We start from the raw sequence: 17223 nt of genomic DNA, 5'->3' as shown, positions 1-17223 counted from the left end.
AGCAGGTTTTCCCTCCAATTAACTGTTTATTACTGACACTATTTGTTTGATACCAGTACTGATACCCTCATGCATATCATACACAAACATGATACACACTATAGATTTTCCAAAACCATGCTGCACAAATCCTACTTTTCATAAATCCAATTACAATAGCCAGAAGTTTGCATTGTAATCATCATACACAAAGCAGTAGTACTTCTGGATGAATTTCTAATACATAAAAAGTAGTATAGAGATAAATCAGGTAGTGATCATATGTTAAGCAAACCTCACCTGTCATCATCATGATACATTTTGTAGGCATCATTTCTAAATTAAGCAACAGAAAATGTATTATTGAAAATATTATAACTATTCTCAAATAAAGATATACTATAAAGGTTTAAGGAAAAAGACAACTGACTAGCATAATGTGTCCATGTCCTATTAGATTTCTTAGTCTGAATATATTCATGTATATAATGTACATGACCTGGTTCAAACATCTCTCCAATTCTTTCTACATCTGGTTACAGAGGTCAGACATTTGCTCTGTATCCATCACTAACAAAAATGGAGAATGGTTAAAATCCAGGGATGAACATTGATTGCGAAGGGTGAAATTAGATAAATGTAAGAGATAGCAGTCTGGAGTTACACAACAGAAAGCTCTTTGGACACATATTCTACTTCATCTTTTGCAGGAATGAGTGCACCTCCATAGGATCGTAACCCCAAGGCCCCTTAAATCCCTGAGAACAAAGAGGTTTTACAAGTTACTTCACAAATGTAGGACATACATTTCAATAGACTGCTGCCCTTCACTCTGTTTATCATGTTTATCTATATGTAAAACTCAGATTAAACACCAAATACCTCCATAAAACTTCTCCTACTTGGGTTTTAGTTGGGCTCATGTAATACATAAGTATATATTTTTAGCCATGTTCCAAAGCCCCTTTCCCCTTGACATAATTGAAAAACAGGAATTTTGTGTATGTTCTGAGGAATTTAAAAAAAATGGGCAGTCCTTATTTACCTTATACACAACGTTTCCTGCCTGCAGCACGTACAACCTTTCGGGCAGAGCACCATATTTAGCAGCTGTGGTATCAAACATTTCATCCACTACAATGGTACATAGTGGGTCCTCCTTGGTAAGTAGCTGAGCAGCAGCAATTCTCTCCTTTAGGTACTGGTGCTTCTTGATAGCAACATTGTTGCTAAAGGCCCAACCATCTAAAGAGAATATATAAAGACATGGCTCACTGTATACACAGTCTAAGCAAATGTTATTACATAGACTACTGCAAAGACTATTACAATTTCAGGTCTCTTAACCAGCAAACTCACCTGTTGAATGTGCCTCAGCAATGTAGACAACAAGAAAGTCTGCCACATCACTGAAGTCCTTGACCAGTCTCTTGAACTGGTCAAGTTTGTACAAAAATGGAGGTCAGGAACAACTTCCAAAACTCAATACCAGTGGTCTGTTGTCTAAAGAAATGCATCACATTAAAGATGGTTTAGGCACAAAACTACAGTAACGCGCATTGAGTGCAGGCAGAGGCAGAGTGCGCGCAGATAGACAGACCATTAGTCAGGCTACGGCCTAATGAATTGTTGCGTTTAAGATAGTCATGCGACGCTCACAGATGTCGGATTGATTTCATATTACCATCAAACCTCTAGGCCTATATGTATTGGTTGCTATTGTAACAGACGTGGTCTTGCAAGCTCCGTCAGAGGTATCGGGCAAATCGTCCCGCACTGGGTTCGATCTTACCACCTCTGGCTTCCCAAGCGCCACCACTACCAACTACGCCAACGAAAAGCTAGCTATTCGTTGATGCGGGTGGCCTGTTACATACCTGAGGAGTGAGTTTCACCGATACACATCGGCTACACTATCAATTAAGTTTATTTTGGCAAATATGACAAAAAGTGCATCAAACACATTATATACCCTCCCTTTAAGGTTAACTTTTTCATGTGTAGCCTACCATAGTTTCAGTTATATAGAAAAGGCATATGACCGACCCACCTTTCATAAAATTGTAGATACTCGTTTTCTTGCCGTCTAAAGTAACAACAGGTGTATCAGGGGCCTTTGAACCCACAAATGCATCTTCACCGAGCGAGAGCCAGACGTGTCCGATCACAGTTTTTATGAATATGAATGACATGAAAGTTGGTCCCCAATCTTCATATTTGAATTTTGGATTCTGGCTCATCGTAACTCTCTCACCCATCTTTAAAATAAGTTGCTTGGTCAAGCTTGGCGAAATAATATTCAGCAGAAAAAGTAACAGAGTTTGCAATATCGCAAATATTGCCATACATAGCGCTGATAAATAGACAAACAACTTCAAGAAAATCCTCTTCATTTGGCCTGACTGCACGAGTCTGTGAGACTGTCGTTTAAGGAAACAAATCGTCTCGAAGATGGTCTCTCCAACTCAGCCTACCACCGACCTCTACGTGGAGAATGAATAATAACACAAGGCGACACTTTGAACGATTGATCTGTCAATGTACGGGTCGATGAGTTACGTAGTAGGAATGTAGGACTGTGCCATATACCTATATAACTAGACCAAGCTACGCGACTCTTTAAAGATGGCTTCCCCGTTCATTTCTATGAAAAATGATCGCTGGCGCAGTGAGGCCAGACCCCACCCCTCGCTCCTCGGCTTGAGACAACGACCCCGGTGGATGTTGGTGGTATTGCATTTCCGAATCGGTACCCGACTCGTCCGGTCGATTTTATTCTATTAACTCAAGTCAACATATCCAAAACGATCTCCCCCAATTATTTTTGTATATTCTCGAACCTGGCTCATACTATTATCTTTTTCATATAATATTTTTTGCTGATTTTTGCTAAGTTTGAAACCAATCCGAAATGGCTTAATTAACTAGCACCCCATTTACTCAGGTACATGCTACTCCATTTACTTGCTTTCTCCAAGAAAAGTTGCCTCGAACTGTGCTCGCGGGTACGAACAGGGCACGAGCACAAAAGGGATAGCCAATTGCCAATTTACCTGAATGAGCACAAGGAGAAGGGCTCGATCATTTACAGTTGCCTGCCCTCCTGTAGACAGTTTTACAAATGGTTGCACATATACATGACGGTTGTTTATAGAGTTTATTTCCGTTATTTTAAAGAAGATTTAACAATTTTGTAATGAACAATAATATGTTCATGGCATGACAAGCGTAATTATAGCCTATTATAATTAGTGATATCGTGGCATGTGTCATTATAGATTGTTGACATAATTGTTCTTCTGGAGCAAAGTCGAAGATGAATAAATATAACCACAATATTGTTATAGTTATGCAACGGTATGTCAGTTAACACCACAATGATGGCATTAACCATAACAGTAAGCTAATAGGAAAAGAACACTCATCATCATCATCATCATAATAGTAACATATATAGGCCTATTTAACTGGCTTTGCCGAGCTAGAACAACGACAGAGCCAGATATTCAAGTTTACAGTTTCTTTAATCTGACACAATACTTAAGCAGTCATACTAAAAACACGAAGCAAAAAGAACAACGTATGTAGTGAGTCTGAGTCGTAACGTAGCCTTCTAAGTCTTTACTATCTCAAGCCTATCTCTCTATCTCTAATAGGGCCATTAAGACCATTAACCAAATTAATTAAAATTACTCTGTCTTACCCCTTACCCCTAGCCCTTAATTTGGCGCGTTCCTGTGAGAGTAAGTGGTGTCCCAATACTCTTTTTGATTGAGGGCTAGGGCTAAGACGAAGGGGTAGGGTATACACCCCTTAAAACCAAGTGGGCTCGGGAGCTTAGTACTTGGGGTATGTGAAAACTGCGCTACATGCAACAATGGCGGACAGATCATACAGAGAGTTCCATAAATGTAATATTTTCGGCTTAAATAATTGATTAAAAAATCAACACAGTCTTGTTTTGTGCTCTACACTGTCCTGTATATGTATTTGCAACCATGTTCTTAATTGAAGATTAAGATTAATTAAAAATCGCTTGTTTGCTACGCTAACGTTACATTGCTGATTTGCACAACAGTCCCGCATTTCTCTGATTAGCCTTGAATGGACTCCATGCATGTCTACAGTTTTAATTAAACTCCATTAGCAGCGAATTTCAAACGAATTTCGTTTGATATCAGTGCATAACACTACTTGCTTTGAAGACATCGATATACGTAACCGTCGGCCAAAGACACGCTCCCCAAATGGAAAACAACATTACATTAGGTGTATTCGTATGGAAGCAAATCGTTACCAAAATTCAAATGCAAATGCATTTCCAGAAATGCATTTGCATTTTAAGAATGTGGCTGCATTATTTGACTCATAAATGAAATTAGTAATCAATCATCCTATTTGCATTTTAATTTTCTTCTTCAAGAGTGCTCAATCTTTCACTTAATTAAAATGAAAAAGAAATAGACATTTGAGATTTAATTTTCAAAACATGCCCCAGCAAATAGATACCAAAATTCAATTTGAAATGTAAAATTTGAAAATTAAAATGCATTTCCAGAAATGCATTTTCATTTTAAGAACGTGGCTGCAAAATCGTGACCACAATTCAAATGCATTTCCAGAAATGCATTTTCATTTTAAGAACGTGGCTGCAAAATCGTGACCACAATTCAAATTCAAATGCATTTCTAGAAATGCATTTCCATTTTAAGAACGTGGCTGAAAAATCGTGACCACAATTCAAATTCAAATGCATTTGCAGAAATGCAAAATGAACGAAAAAGCATTCTGAGCGGCGCAGCAGAGTGACGTCAGTAGCCGCTCTTCTTCAGCTCCCTGCTGACCGAGCTACCCATCTTGTTCGGTAGGGGGCGGTGTGCACATCTGCATTGCATTACATTGCAAATGTGCCGGGAAATTGATTGAATTGCCGGGTCTTTAGAGGACGCATCACAGACTGAGCAACTTGATGTCAAACAGTGGCAGAGCTACTATTAATGTGTAAATCTGTGACGGCAGAGTATGCAGCCAAGCTCTCTATGACTTGTTCTACTCGGTCACGGACATCAGACTCAGATATATTATTAGATTCTACCTGCTCAGCTAATTCTAACAGTGTTTGCACAATTTGAGGGAGCGCCATGATCTGTGATGCATCTTCTAAAGTAGCGGTCCCCAACCTTTTTTGCGCCACAGACCGCTTTCATGTAAGACATATTTTCACGGACCGGCAGGGACGGACTGGAAGGAAAGATAGGCCCTGGACAGCTGCGCTGCTAATGCATGCACATTCTGGGTTTGATGTGATCCTAGTTAGTGACTTCCACACCTAATGCTAGCAGAAAAATAGTTTAGCTGATTTGAGCGAAAAATTGTTTTTGGAGTTTTATGTAAAATAAACAGCCGTTTTCAATTGACAAAACCATGTCTAGTGAATGTGATGTATTTTTGTCTCTTAATTTTTCAGCCCCATCTTTAAGTTTCTTAGCCTGGTTTTCCATCGTTATATTGTTACTAGCTAGCTTTCGTGTCAGTCCCACTGTTGTGTGTGACTATAAGCAACGACAGTGACAACCGAAGTGCGTTTCTTATATCCAGTTTAGGCCTATTCCATAATTTTGTTTGATTGCTGTCACGGCAGAAAATCTCGCTTGATGTTGGAAATGGAAGCAGGGTTTTCAGTGCTTTAGTGCGATCTCAGGATAGCCTTCACCCAAACACTGATAGAGTTGTTGTCTCAAACAGGCTTCATTGAGTGGTAACTATCACTTGTCATGTGTCAAGAGGAAGAGACGCGCATGATACCGCTCAATAAAGCCCACAAACTTGCTAAAAAATGAGTAAACACACGTCTTTGCAGAGCTTTTTTGCTCAGGGGAAAAGGCCCGCGGAGAAGGAGAGAATCAGGTCATTTTTCAGAATAAAACGTCTTTCAGACTCTGATAATCAATTAAAAGGAAATAATGTTATTAATTATTTTTTGTGCGGCCCCCTACCGAACAAGATGGGTAGCTCGGTCAGCAGGGAGCTGAAGAAGAGCGGCTACTGACGTCACTCTGCTGCGCCGCTCAGAATGCTTTTTCGTTCATTTTGCATTTCTGCAAATGCATTTGAATTTGAATTGTGGTCACGATTTTGCAGCCACGTTCTTAAAATGAAAATGCATTTCTGGAAATTCATTTGAATTTGAATTGTGGTCACGATTTTGCAGCCACGTTCTTAAAATGAAAATGCATTTCTGGAAATGCATTTGAATTTGAATTGTGGTCACGATTTTGCAGCCACGTTCTTGAAAATGAAAATGCATTTCTGGAAATGCATTTGAATTTGAATTGTGGTCACGATTTTGCAGCCACGTTCTTAAAATAAAAATGCATTTCTGGAAATGCATTTTAATTTTCAAATTGAATTTTGGTATCTATTTGCTGGGGCATGTTTTGAAAATTAAATCTCAAATGTCTATTTCTTTTTCATTTTAATTAAGTGAAAGATTGAGCACTCTTGAAGAAGAAAATCAAAATGCAAATAGGATGATTGATTACTAATTTCATTTATGAGTCAAATAATGCAGCCACATTCTTAAAATGCAAATGCATTTCTGGAAATGCATTTTCATTTGAATTTTGGTAACAATTTGCTTCCATATATTCGACTTCATGCAGCGCCGGCGGCGCCGACAGCCGGCCGCAGCTGGCTGACTTGAAGCAGTGAATGCCATAAAGTCGCATAAAGTCGAACACACCAATTGATTTGATTCACATGACGTCACTGTAGCTTTGCGCCGCCATCTTACCTACGTACTGTACTCGGCCTTAGAAATGCCTGCAATATTCCAGCTTTTTCCCCTCTGTTTCGGTGAAGTTCATCTCGGTGAATTCTGCTCAGGTCGAGGAGGACAGCCTTTAGAGAACGCGATTCCCCATTGATCTGTCGCATCAGAATTTTGATTTGGGTCACGAAAGTCTTGCAATTTGAGTGAGAATGCATCGCCCGCATAGTAGTAGGCGGCAGCCATGCCTTGGTCCCCCGGTGTTGACGTTAGCCTCAGAGTCAGACTCGGGCGCTCACTGGCAGTGTTCACAATGTTGTATTTCACTCCATTCTACACCTCAAACGTCAGGGAGGACTGATTTTGGTAGATACAAGCTTACTGAAGATTGGATTTCTTTAACCGAGCCTGTTTCATTCGTCATTTGCCTGAGAAAGCGACCTCCATTAGCCAGGCTAGTTTTGCCCGTTTCACTAGGTCAGGCTATGTAAAGGTTTCGGACAAATGACTTTTGTGCATAGAACATAAGTGCCTCAAAGTGCCTTAAAATGTCAAGCCCTGCATCTGACATTAAAGAACATTGTCAAGATTAATGACAGCTAGCCGTGAGCTTAAGTGGCACTAAGATGAGTGCTAGCTAGCTGTTAGCCACTTAGCTAACAACTCGCTACCTAGTCAGAGTAAACTACCACCAAAAACATACATTTGATTTCTTTCAAATAATAAATAACTTTCCCATGATTAAATATAAGTCCTTGGTGGCCATGTGCTGCACTTTCACGTCATTCACCCATCCAGCCACAGCATATTGATAAACATCTGCACTCTTGAAAGCCTTCAAGCTATCCCCATTGTATGAGGAGGGTTATGTACAAGATAAATGTTTGTAGCTAGCTCTGTCATGGAAAGCCAATTGGGACAAGCCTGGGGCAGATAATAAGGAACCAAAGAAAACTGGGGGTAACAAATAGGCTAAGGATCGGAGCTTAAAATTAAGATTTTTTTCCGACATATCTCTGTCTCACTTTCTCATTGAAATCTGCAGTGTGGGCGGCCATCCTGGGCGAGATCGGTAGTGCATATGGCGGCGGTCTGTTTGGAAGTGACGTAGGTGGCATCTATGAATTAACTCAAAACGGAAAGGGTAGGTACAACACTTTAGTCGCTGATTGGATGCACGGATGGTAACTAACAGGAAATAAGAAATTGATCGACAGAAGTAGGCTACGAAACGCAATAATGACAGAGTAAAGGCTGAAATATGCTACTCCGTTTACGGATGGGCGGGCGGACGGATACGGACGGATAGACTTCGTTTATAGTTCTCCGTAGGCTGTGGGTGCTGAAAACAATTCACCGCCAAAAGACTAGGTGGCGCTGCACTGCGATGCTAGCTAGGTTATCGAAAAGTCGGAGAAATGGCTAATTTACGAATTAGCCATTTCATCAATAAAATAAGCACATTTTCAGCAACTACACTACCCATTTCTCGTTAGATTTTAATTCAGATGCTGATTTACATGTACTGTTTAGCTGAAATATGAATTGTAAAAACTTACAGCAATTGCGGTCAAAGGATTCTGTTTGTCTTCTTGATCACGGCAACCCCGCCCTCACCCCTGACGCAAGCTGTTCTTAATACTGACCAATCACTGCCAGGGGGGTATCCGTAACTATCCGAAATTACGACGGATAGTTAGGAAATTCAGGAGGTGCACGTCGAGCTCTCCGGGGCTCTCCGAGGGCGTTCCACGGAGACAAGGGCGTTCCCATGTGTCCGTTTTTTGGAAAACGGAGTAGTATAATTCGGCCTTAATTCGGCCTTTACGGTACATGTCCACGACAGCGTTTTTTAACACTCTGCACCGCTTGCCTTCCCACAGTACACCAAGCTCGGGGGCGTGTTAGACAAGTTAATACAGAGTTGTAGTTCTCTAATGTCACTGTTGTAGTCATGGCCAAGCATGCAGACTTGGGTTAATGTACTCACAATATTGATCAAAATACCACTCAACCTGTCGTGTGTCGGCTGGGCTAGCGAGCTAACACTCGGGAGAAACTTATCGTGTGTGGATGCACACCCATAGCCTGGCTCTGCCCTCCTACGTACTCAATTTTGATTTTGCTTCTGTACTAGGTCTGGGAATTCAACACATAAATCTGTTTTCTCAAACCAATTTTTTGTAGGGCCAATCAGCGAACAGAGGGAGTGGCTGAGAACGATGACGTTGATGTCGTGTGCTAGTTTGAGTTGTAGTTCAGTAATGGCAGCGGGGAAAGATGCGAGCGAAGCCATTCATTCGGTCCGTTGTGGCAACGCTGCCAAATATCCAAAAGTTAAAGCCGGAGCAAGAACAATCTTTGTTAAGTTTTGTTGGTGGCCATGATGTTGTGGCCCTCCTCCCCACAGGGTTCGGGAAAACTGGTTTTCCAGCTACGGCAGCTAGCTCCGTTACAGTAGTGGTGAAGGAGTTGGCTCAGGTAGGACTCACGCTAGTGATTGGTTATGGCAGATCAGAGTGGCTCTGGGCAGATCCAATAGTTTTAAACTTCAACAGAGTACCCGCCTTCAAGGAAGTTAACGCTTGTCAATGGAGTGATCCCAGACCCTCTGTACAAATTAAATGTACGAGGGTCTGGTTAGGACTAGGCTAACACACCCAGTCCTGTTCAGAACAAAGCCACGTAATGTGACGAGACTGAATTTAAAGATTACATTAAAATAATAATGCATGGTGCAGGATTGCCGATGTTGTCAGTGTCCCTGGTGTGTTTTTTATACTTTAAAATTCAGTCTTGTCACATTACGTGACTTTGTTATGTGCATAGCTCGCTAGCCCAGCCAACAGACGACTGGTTGAATGACCGGTGGCGTGACATGTGGCCTACTTTAATCTTGCAATAGTAAAATATTGCTAAAAAGACCCAGAACCATTATATAAAGTCATACATCTAGCCAGCGGATTTTTCATGTGTGTAAAAGTGGTAATTTGATCGATATTGTGAGTACATGAACCCAAGTCTGCATGCTTGGCCATGACTACAACAGTGATCTTAGAGAACTACAACGCTGTATTAACTTTACCACGCTCCCGAGCGTGGTAAAGTAGCCTACTGTTGGAAGGCAAGCGGTGCAGAGCGTTAAAAAACGCTGTAGTGGACACAAAGCTTGACTGCTGATGCCCCACCATTACAGTACTGTAAGAGCCAAATAATCTAAATTTAATATTTGTGTTTTGTATATATTTGTGTTTGATTTCATATACAAAATGAGTAGAACAATAGTTCATTTGATGGAGCCTACAGACTTTTTTGCCTCTGTGTAGCCTGTCTGTCAAGGGTCACGTGAAGAAGGTTTTAAAAGTATATTTGAATGTTGGTCGTTAAGTGGCATGATTATATTATTTGTAGTATGGAAGACACTTCATGTCATTAAACTATATCAGGCTAGGATGAAGTGCATGGAGAGTGAGAATAAACTTCTGCAAACAGGATCTGATCCTGGTGAGACACAGGAGAAGCCCAGACAGAATGCTCTCACATACCTGTTAGGATTAAGTCCAATGCCTGCCAATGTATAACAATTGAGCACAACTTCTAGGTAGTTAACTTTTAATATTTGTTTTGGCTGGAGGTTAATCAACATGTATAACCTTTAATTAGCTATGGCTTGCATGGTGTGAAAGACAAAAGCTATGGCCTGACAGCATGTACGAGTGGTGTAGACAAGAATAGCATTAGTGGTTTCAAAGCACAAGTAGACTACCGTTCATTTTTGGTGCGGCGTTTATTCGAAGGCAGCATTTATTCGAGGGCGGCGTTTAATTAATAAGAGAAATTTCGTGAATTGTAGCTGCAGTGCAGCTACAATTCGTTGCTGACATTGTGACCAATGAATCATGCAGCTAAAAACGCAGGTTTCATTTAATACCGCTGACCTCCTTGTCTATTTGTTTGTTTATGAGTGCGGCAACTCCCTTTCTTATTGGCTATTAATTAGGTGTGCGTTGGTAGTACAACTGTCTCAAATACAAGTGTTCTTCATTGTGTAGAAATCTGAAGCAGCATGCCTAAACGTTCATACACGTTAGCTTTCAAACAGAACCAATTAAATAATAGTTTTCAGATTTTTTTGGTGCAGCGTTTATTCGAGGGCGGCGTTTATTCGAACAAATACGGTAAATACATTTTTTAATACTGTCTGAAAATGTTACGGTGTGTGGTGGGGTAGGACCCAAATGCAGTAGAGTTTAAAAAAACACTCAACGAGACACAGGTGAAGACAATGACAGACACAGGGAAACAATAGGGCATGGCAAAACCAAAAACAACAAGGGGGGCACGGCTGTGGCCGTAACAGTAACCCCCTCTCAAGGGGCCTCACCGGACGTCCCACCATGAACACAAGGCAGGGTAGCGGGTTGGAGCAGGTCTGGGGGACGGCCAAGGCGGAGAGCCCAGGGTCGGGGGAGGTCCGGGGGGCGACCCGGAGGCAGGGCCGAGGGTCGGGGCAGGTCTGGCGGATGGCTCTGAGGCAGGGACCAAGGTCGGGGCGGGTACGGGGGGCAACCCGGAGGCAGGGCCGATGGTCGGGGAAGGTGTGGGGGACGACCCAGGGGCAGGACTGGCCCAGGAGACAGCGGAGAGGCCACGGACGACCCAGGAATCCTCTGGAGGAGGAGGGGGCGGCAGCCAAGACTCCTCTTGCAAGACTTTTTTGTTCCCCATGAGGAAAAAGGCATACCAATTTTCAGGCATTTTGGAGTAATGGGGTACAGGGGAAATCAAGTAGGCGTGTCTTATAGCGCCATTTATGGGCGTACGTGGGCCATTAGCGGTCTGGGAGTAGTGAGTGACCTGTTGTATCATTGGACCAAATTTGAAAAAAAATTGAATTAATAGGAATACTAACATAAACAATAGGTTCCCTCCTACCGGAAGAACCCTAAAAACTGTCATTGTGAAAAATAGCTTTCATTTTAACACATGCAACTATTGGAGCTTACTCCCAAATTGTTAAAGGAAAATTGTGTTATTTCAATTTGAAACCAAATGAACACATCATTAGTCAAAGTGCTAAGCCCTGTAGCGCTGTAACATGTCCACTAGATGGTACCATACACCTATACAATTGAGTATTTGATAGAGACAGTTGGTCCACTGTGAACTTCAAATTTTCTTTTAAAAATGAATATATTTGGACTCATATCATTGTCACGCTACATACCATGTAGCCTTTTCCACCCAAAATGTGCCTGCATGTTAGCACATTAGGTTATACACAGCATTTTCTTTTCCTTTACTTTATGGTAATTCTAACACTGTTAAGGGAGGATATGAAATTACTTGAAATAAATTTTTTCCTTGTAAAAATCCTATATTGTAGCCACTGCCCCCCCCCCCCACACACACACACACACACACACAGTTTCTTTTGATAAGGTGAGTGCAGTCAAGAATTAAAGAGGACTGAACTTCAAATTCTGGTCCATCAGTGATATTTTTTCAGATACATTTAGATATTGACGTCTGTTGGGATACCCGAGCAACAGCGTGCTTTAAATGAGCCTGCATGAGCCAAGATGGTCTCACATCTGTTACTGGGTTAAACTGTGTATTTGTTTCAGAAGTCATTCACATTCAACTTTCATAATTATGTGGTCTATTGTTTGACATGCATTTTAAAGAGCATAGGCTGCTTATACAATGACACACTATAAATTTAACATGATACATTTGAGTTATAACACGTTTATAGGCCATATAAGACTAAGCCTACTACAACCATGCTGTTTCACGTGTGAGTTTCACCATTTAAATATATCCCTATGCATACGTTTTCAATGTTTTTGTTTTTTCCTCAAAATACAAAGTAGGCTATTTTCAACCATATTCGGTTAACACCGTACATAGCCTTTACCTGTCAAAACCTGATCAAATTACGTTTCCCCGATGTCCGTTAAATCACTCACTAGTAATTAATCACACGTAATTAATAATGTCAATTGGGCATGAGGCATATGTTCAATATTCCATTAGGCTACCTATTTTAAATAGCCTGCCCACAACTTGCTGAAACTCAGCACTCCTAAACTTCAACATGTAGACTACATCAGGACAGATTTTCTGACCCGTAACAGGGATGTTACGGGATGTCACATACACACTATGTATGCATCCACATAGCCGAGGCCCTAGGCTACCTCTGATATTCGCTCAATGCTCCCATTGGTGCAGAGAGGCATTCATTAAAAAAACTCGCGACTCAGTGGATGTATCAGATGTCAATCAGAGCGAAGATGCGCGTCTTGGATGCTGAGATGTGATAACCCCCAAAGCTTACTAGTTTAGAATCAGGGTCAACGATGCTGTTGAGGATTAATACATCTGAACATTTACACGAACATGCTAGTCTACAGAGCCTTCAGGTTTTCTCAATTTCTTCTAGTTTGACAAGGTAAGCGCAATGAAGAACATATCCAAGTGGGGATTGGGGTTCAGTGCCTGGTCCATCTGGGAAATCGTTTCAATCAATGTTGAAGCTAAATAATCACGTTTAGCTTATACGACATTTACGACATCAAGTTAACTTTGCCATGACATGCTTTGACCCCTCAAATGTGCTCACGGGGGTGTGTGAATTTGTCTCCGAACGCAGGTAAATGTGAGGAGAGCGTGCACAACTGAGGTTTCAATGCAGAAGTCTTCAGCGCTCATCGAAATGGTCAGTCACTGTCAACCCCCAGCGTTTACAGATTTCACGGGACTGACCCTCTCCATGTACAGCAGTAAATCGGAAATGTGTGCAAGACGCGTCGGCAACGATGGTTTTGGACTTCAAACGTGCCTGAGACCAAATCATTTGGGTCAGATGCAGTATCCTAGTCCAAAGCGACTCGTCGTGTCGGAGGAGCGCTACGGAACTCAAGAAAAAGCGCATTTGACAGCAAAGGCTCCCCGCGTGGGCTTCTCCTTGCCACCGGGACAAGGTAAGCCTGAACCATAATTCGGTTTGAACTTTTATAGCCTTTTATTGACGCATTTAATGAAGTATTTCCCGGCTTTGTGAGAAGAGTTTTCGAATAGGCTAGGCTATGTTATCCGAAGTTTTGGTTAGGCATTCACACATGATATGAAAACCATGTTTATGTTATCATTGCTCTCCCTCTTCCTCAGTGTTGGGAACATGTGGCATCTGTGTTTCTACGTTTGATCCAATCATGCTATTATTGCCAAAACCTTGTATGCTTGTAGTTGATAATGTGCCTTAGTTAGAACTGAAATATATCCTTGCCAGTTACATAAAACACACCAGTCAATGTCATATCAACTAGGCTATAATGACTGTGATTAGTGACAACAACAGTGGACATCAACAAATATGACTACACTCAGGTTATACGGCCAGTGTTTAAAATGCTCTTCAGCAGTCCATAATCTTTGTTCCTTACGCATACCTTTATTCTTTATTCTCACAAGACATAACCAAATAATAATTGTCACAAAGGGCTTTAGATGATAACTAAACCCAACATATGTCATATCAAGTCATTGGGTTTGTATAATCTTTTTAAATTACCCTAACATTTGATGGAGGTTACCTGTTATGCTCAACAAATAATACTAGATCATTTCTCTGTGGGCTCTGTGGATGCCTGCTTGAGTTGTTAAAACAATCAACAAACAAAAAAAACCTGTGCCCTGACTATGGAAAACAGAATAGTCTGGTTGTCTTTGAGAAAGCCTCATACATCCTGTTTAGATAGTGTTGTTGAGCAGGAGAGAGGGCGGAGGTAATTACTTGCCCATACTAAATTATGATTATACAGAACTGACTTTTATATTAGCAATCATCCTCTCACAAAAAGAGGCTCAAAGGATTTGATTATTGTTTCTTCTTGCCAAATACGAACCATATGTGTCTGAATGTGTTTTTGCATTCATGAGAACTTTGGAACACATCGCCATCATTCCAAACCACCATGAATAATCTCATTGTCTTTATAGTGCTTTTGAACCTTCTCTCATAGAATTACAGAAATGCAATAGATATTTGTATGGTTGAGGATTCAGTCATTTTCTTAGTTAAGATTAACGTTCCTGTTAACTTTGAACTTGTTCTGCAAACTGAAAGGCACAGTGAAATTTGACAGGATTGTACAGTTTTGTGCACAGGTTAGTCCACTTTTGTACTGTATATTGGGAAATTAAGAGGGGGAAAGGCATTGACTAATCGTGTCAAATTAGGTTATGTTACATGTAACAGAGGTACAGATACAACCAACACATCCTTCTCTTTCAAACACATTTTGTATTCACTGATGTATAATCTGTTGAGTTTTTGTATATGTTGCAATTCACATGGGAATTTTGGGATTCAATATGCCAAATGTCTGGGATACGTTTTTCCATTCACAGTTCAGACGCCTTCCATTGAAATGCACTAATTGCAGGTCTTTCTCAAGTGTTTTTTTGGCTTGCTAGCAGAATCAAGTGCATCCAAATGATCCATAGGACTCATCAGGGTTTTGTTTTGTGTTCATTTCAGTGATATTGTCTCATGCTCATCTCTATGGCTTGGCCAAGGACTCAAGCTGAACATTTGATTTATGTATTAAAGCGCTTCCAAAACATATAAGTAGTCAGGAGTCTACTTAAGGAGTCAGGTGGCTGAGCGGTTAGGGAATCGAGCTAGTAATCAGAAGGTTGCTCGTTCGATTCCCCGGCAGTGCAAAATTACGTTGTGTCCTCGGGCAAGGCACTTCACCCTACTTGCCTCGGGGGAATGTCCCTGTACTTACTCTAAGTCGCTCTGGATAAGAGCGTCTGCTAAAATGACTAAATATAAAATAGCATCTTTCCTCACAGAAGTGAATCATTGGAATAAGAACATCCAAGCTTTTGATGCATGGATGTTCCTCTGACCTTACTGGCTTTACATGTTATTAATTCCATGTATGTATGTAATTGCATGAAAGACTGGAGGTTAGTTGATTTTCTATTATTACTATTTATTTTTCATAATTTAAGTATACAATACACAATACAGAACACATTTTCAACCATACTCCTTAACCTTAAATTTGTCTGTATCCTTAAAAAAAAAAAGAAGCTTTGTATAGTTAATGTATGATTTAGAAAACTTCCAACTTTAGTGGTTCTGTGCATATACATACTTAAAATGTGCTCATCAAATTAGATATGTTTGTAAACAATTATCTTTAAATGTTTAATAAACGCTGTGTAGTCAGTCAACTGTGTAGCTGTGTAGTCAACTCTGAACAGGTAAGTTGTAATCTTAGTTGTAAATTGTAATCTTACATTAATAGATTTCCTAATAAGTATAAGTCTGTGAGGGTACAGTAAGTGTGAACCAGAGCTAGGCTGGGTAAGGTTAAGTGGTGCCTCCTTCTACCATGATAAAAATGTCTGGACAGTTTGAAATCATGATGAAAACTGTTCAGATGAATCTAAAATACACATTTTATTCAAACAATCTTGAAAACAGTAGATTCAGTGATGTATGCATGTAAGTTCTTAGTGGTGTAAACAGAAAACCGTAATCAAACTTAGGTTAGTCAAATGTTTTTTTTTTTTTATGGAAAGGATGTGTGGTCTTTTAGGTACTGCTCTGACTAAGGGGAACAGTCAGAAGTTGATCATCTCTACCATGAGTCTCCTGAATTCTAAATATTAGTGCCCACTAGCAACAAAAATATTTAGTTTGCTAAGGAATATGTTTGGATGATGTTGAGTGAATGCATTAAGTGTGTATCTTAGCATCACTTGATACTTTACTAAAATTCCTCCTGGCTGAAATTTGTTAAGATTATTCAAGGAAAATTTTCTAATTAGCTGTGTGCTGGAACCCTCTGCTCTCTCTCTTTCATAAATGCTCAAGTAGTCTGTTGATTCAGCTTGTGAAAAGATGAGTAATTCATTTAGGAGTGAGTTCTTGTCGTGACTATTGACGTGTCTATTGCAACTTTCTTTCCTTGCGCACACACCCACCCACACACACACACACACACACACACACACACACACACTCACACACACACACACACACACACACACACACACACACACACACACACACACACCCACACACACACACACACACACACACACACACACACACTTACTCTGTTTGGAGACTGTGCATAATGTGGCACTGGCATCCATGTTGAATTCCCCAAAACTGACTTAGTTTCCTGTGTTTTCCCTAGCAGACAACTATGCCTCTCAGAAAAAGGAGTGATAATGTGAGTGTTATGGGAAACAGCCGACTGTAACAGTGCTGCTTTTAAGTTGCTACTGTGTCAGAAGTGCTTCACAACCCTATTGCTATCCCCTGTACTTAACTCCTCTAAACTTCTGATGGACAAACATTGCATTCAAGAGTGCTACTCTGGATTCTGATGAAACAAGGGAAACCTGATTGCCACAATCAAACCTCAAAGAAAAAGGTTGCA

At 40.7% G+C, this 17223-nt stretch overlaps 2 protein-coding genes across 6 annotated transcripts in view; one reads left to right on the top strand and one right to left on the bottom strand.

Annotated features, from left to right (window-relative positions):
• Window positions 1–6: 6 nt before the first annotated feature.
• On the bottom strand, window positions 7–2456 carry dio1 (iodothyronine deiodinase 1). The gene is made up of 4 exons (XM_062452469.1): window positions 2030–2456; window positions 1339–1482; window positions 1025–1224; window positions 7–737 (listed from the first exon to the last, which is right to left on the bottom strand). The coding sequence occupies exons 1-4, from the start codon at window positions 2370–2372 to the stop codon at window positions 672–674; spliced, it is 753 nt and encodes a 250-aa protein (XP_062308453.1). The 5' UTR covers window positions 2373–2456; the 3' UTR covers window positions 7–671.
• Window positions 2457–13079: 10623 nt separating this feature from the next.
• The window catches only part of LOC134012795 (zinc finger protein GLIS1), a 64036-nt gene continuing 59892 nt past the window's right edge, over window positions 13080–17223 (top strand). For all 5 annotated transcript variants that reach the window (XM_062452386.1, XM_062452385.1, XM_062452388.1 and 2 more), the window contains exons 1-2: window positions 13080–13205; window positions 13407–13737. In XM_062452386.1, coding sequence (XP_062308370.1) covers window positions 13443–13737 — 295 coding nt within the window. In that variant the 5' untranslated portion in view covers window positions 13080–13205; window positions 13407–13442. The remainder of the gene's footprint in view (window positions 13206–13406; window positions 13738–17223) is intronic.

This window comes from Osmerus eperlanus, chromosome 26 (assembly GCF_963692335.1).
Source record: "Osmerus eperlanus chromosome 26, fOsmEpe2.1, whole genome shotgun sequence".
NCBI lineage: Eukaryota > Metazoa > Chordata > Actinopteri > Osmeriformes > Osmeridae > Osmerus > Osmerus eperlanus.
This window is presented reverse-complemented; position numbering and strand designations above follow the sequence as displayed.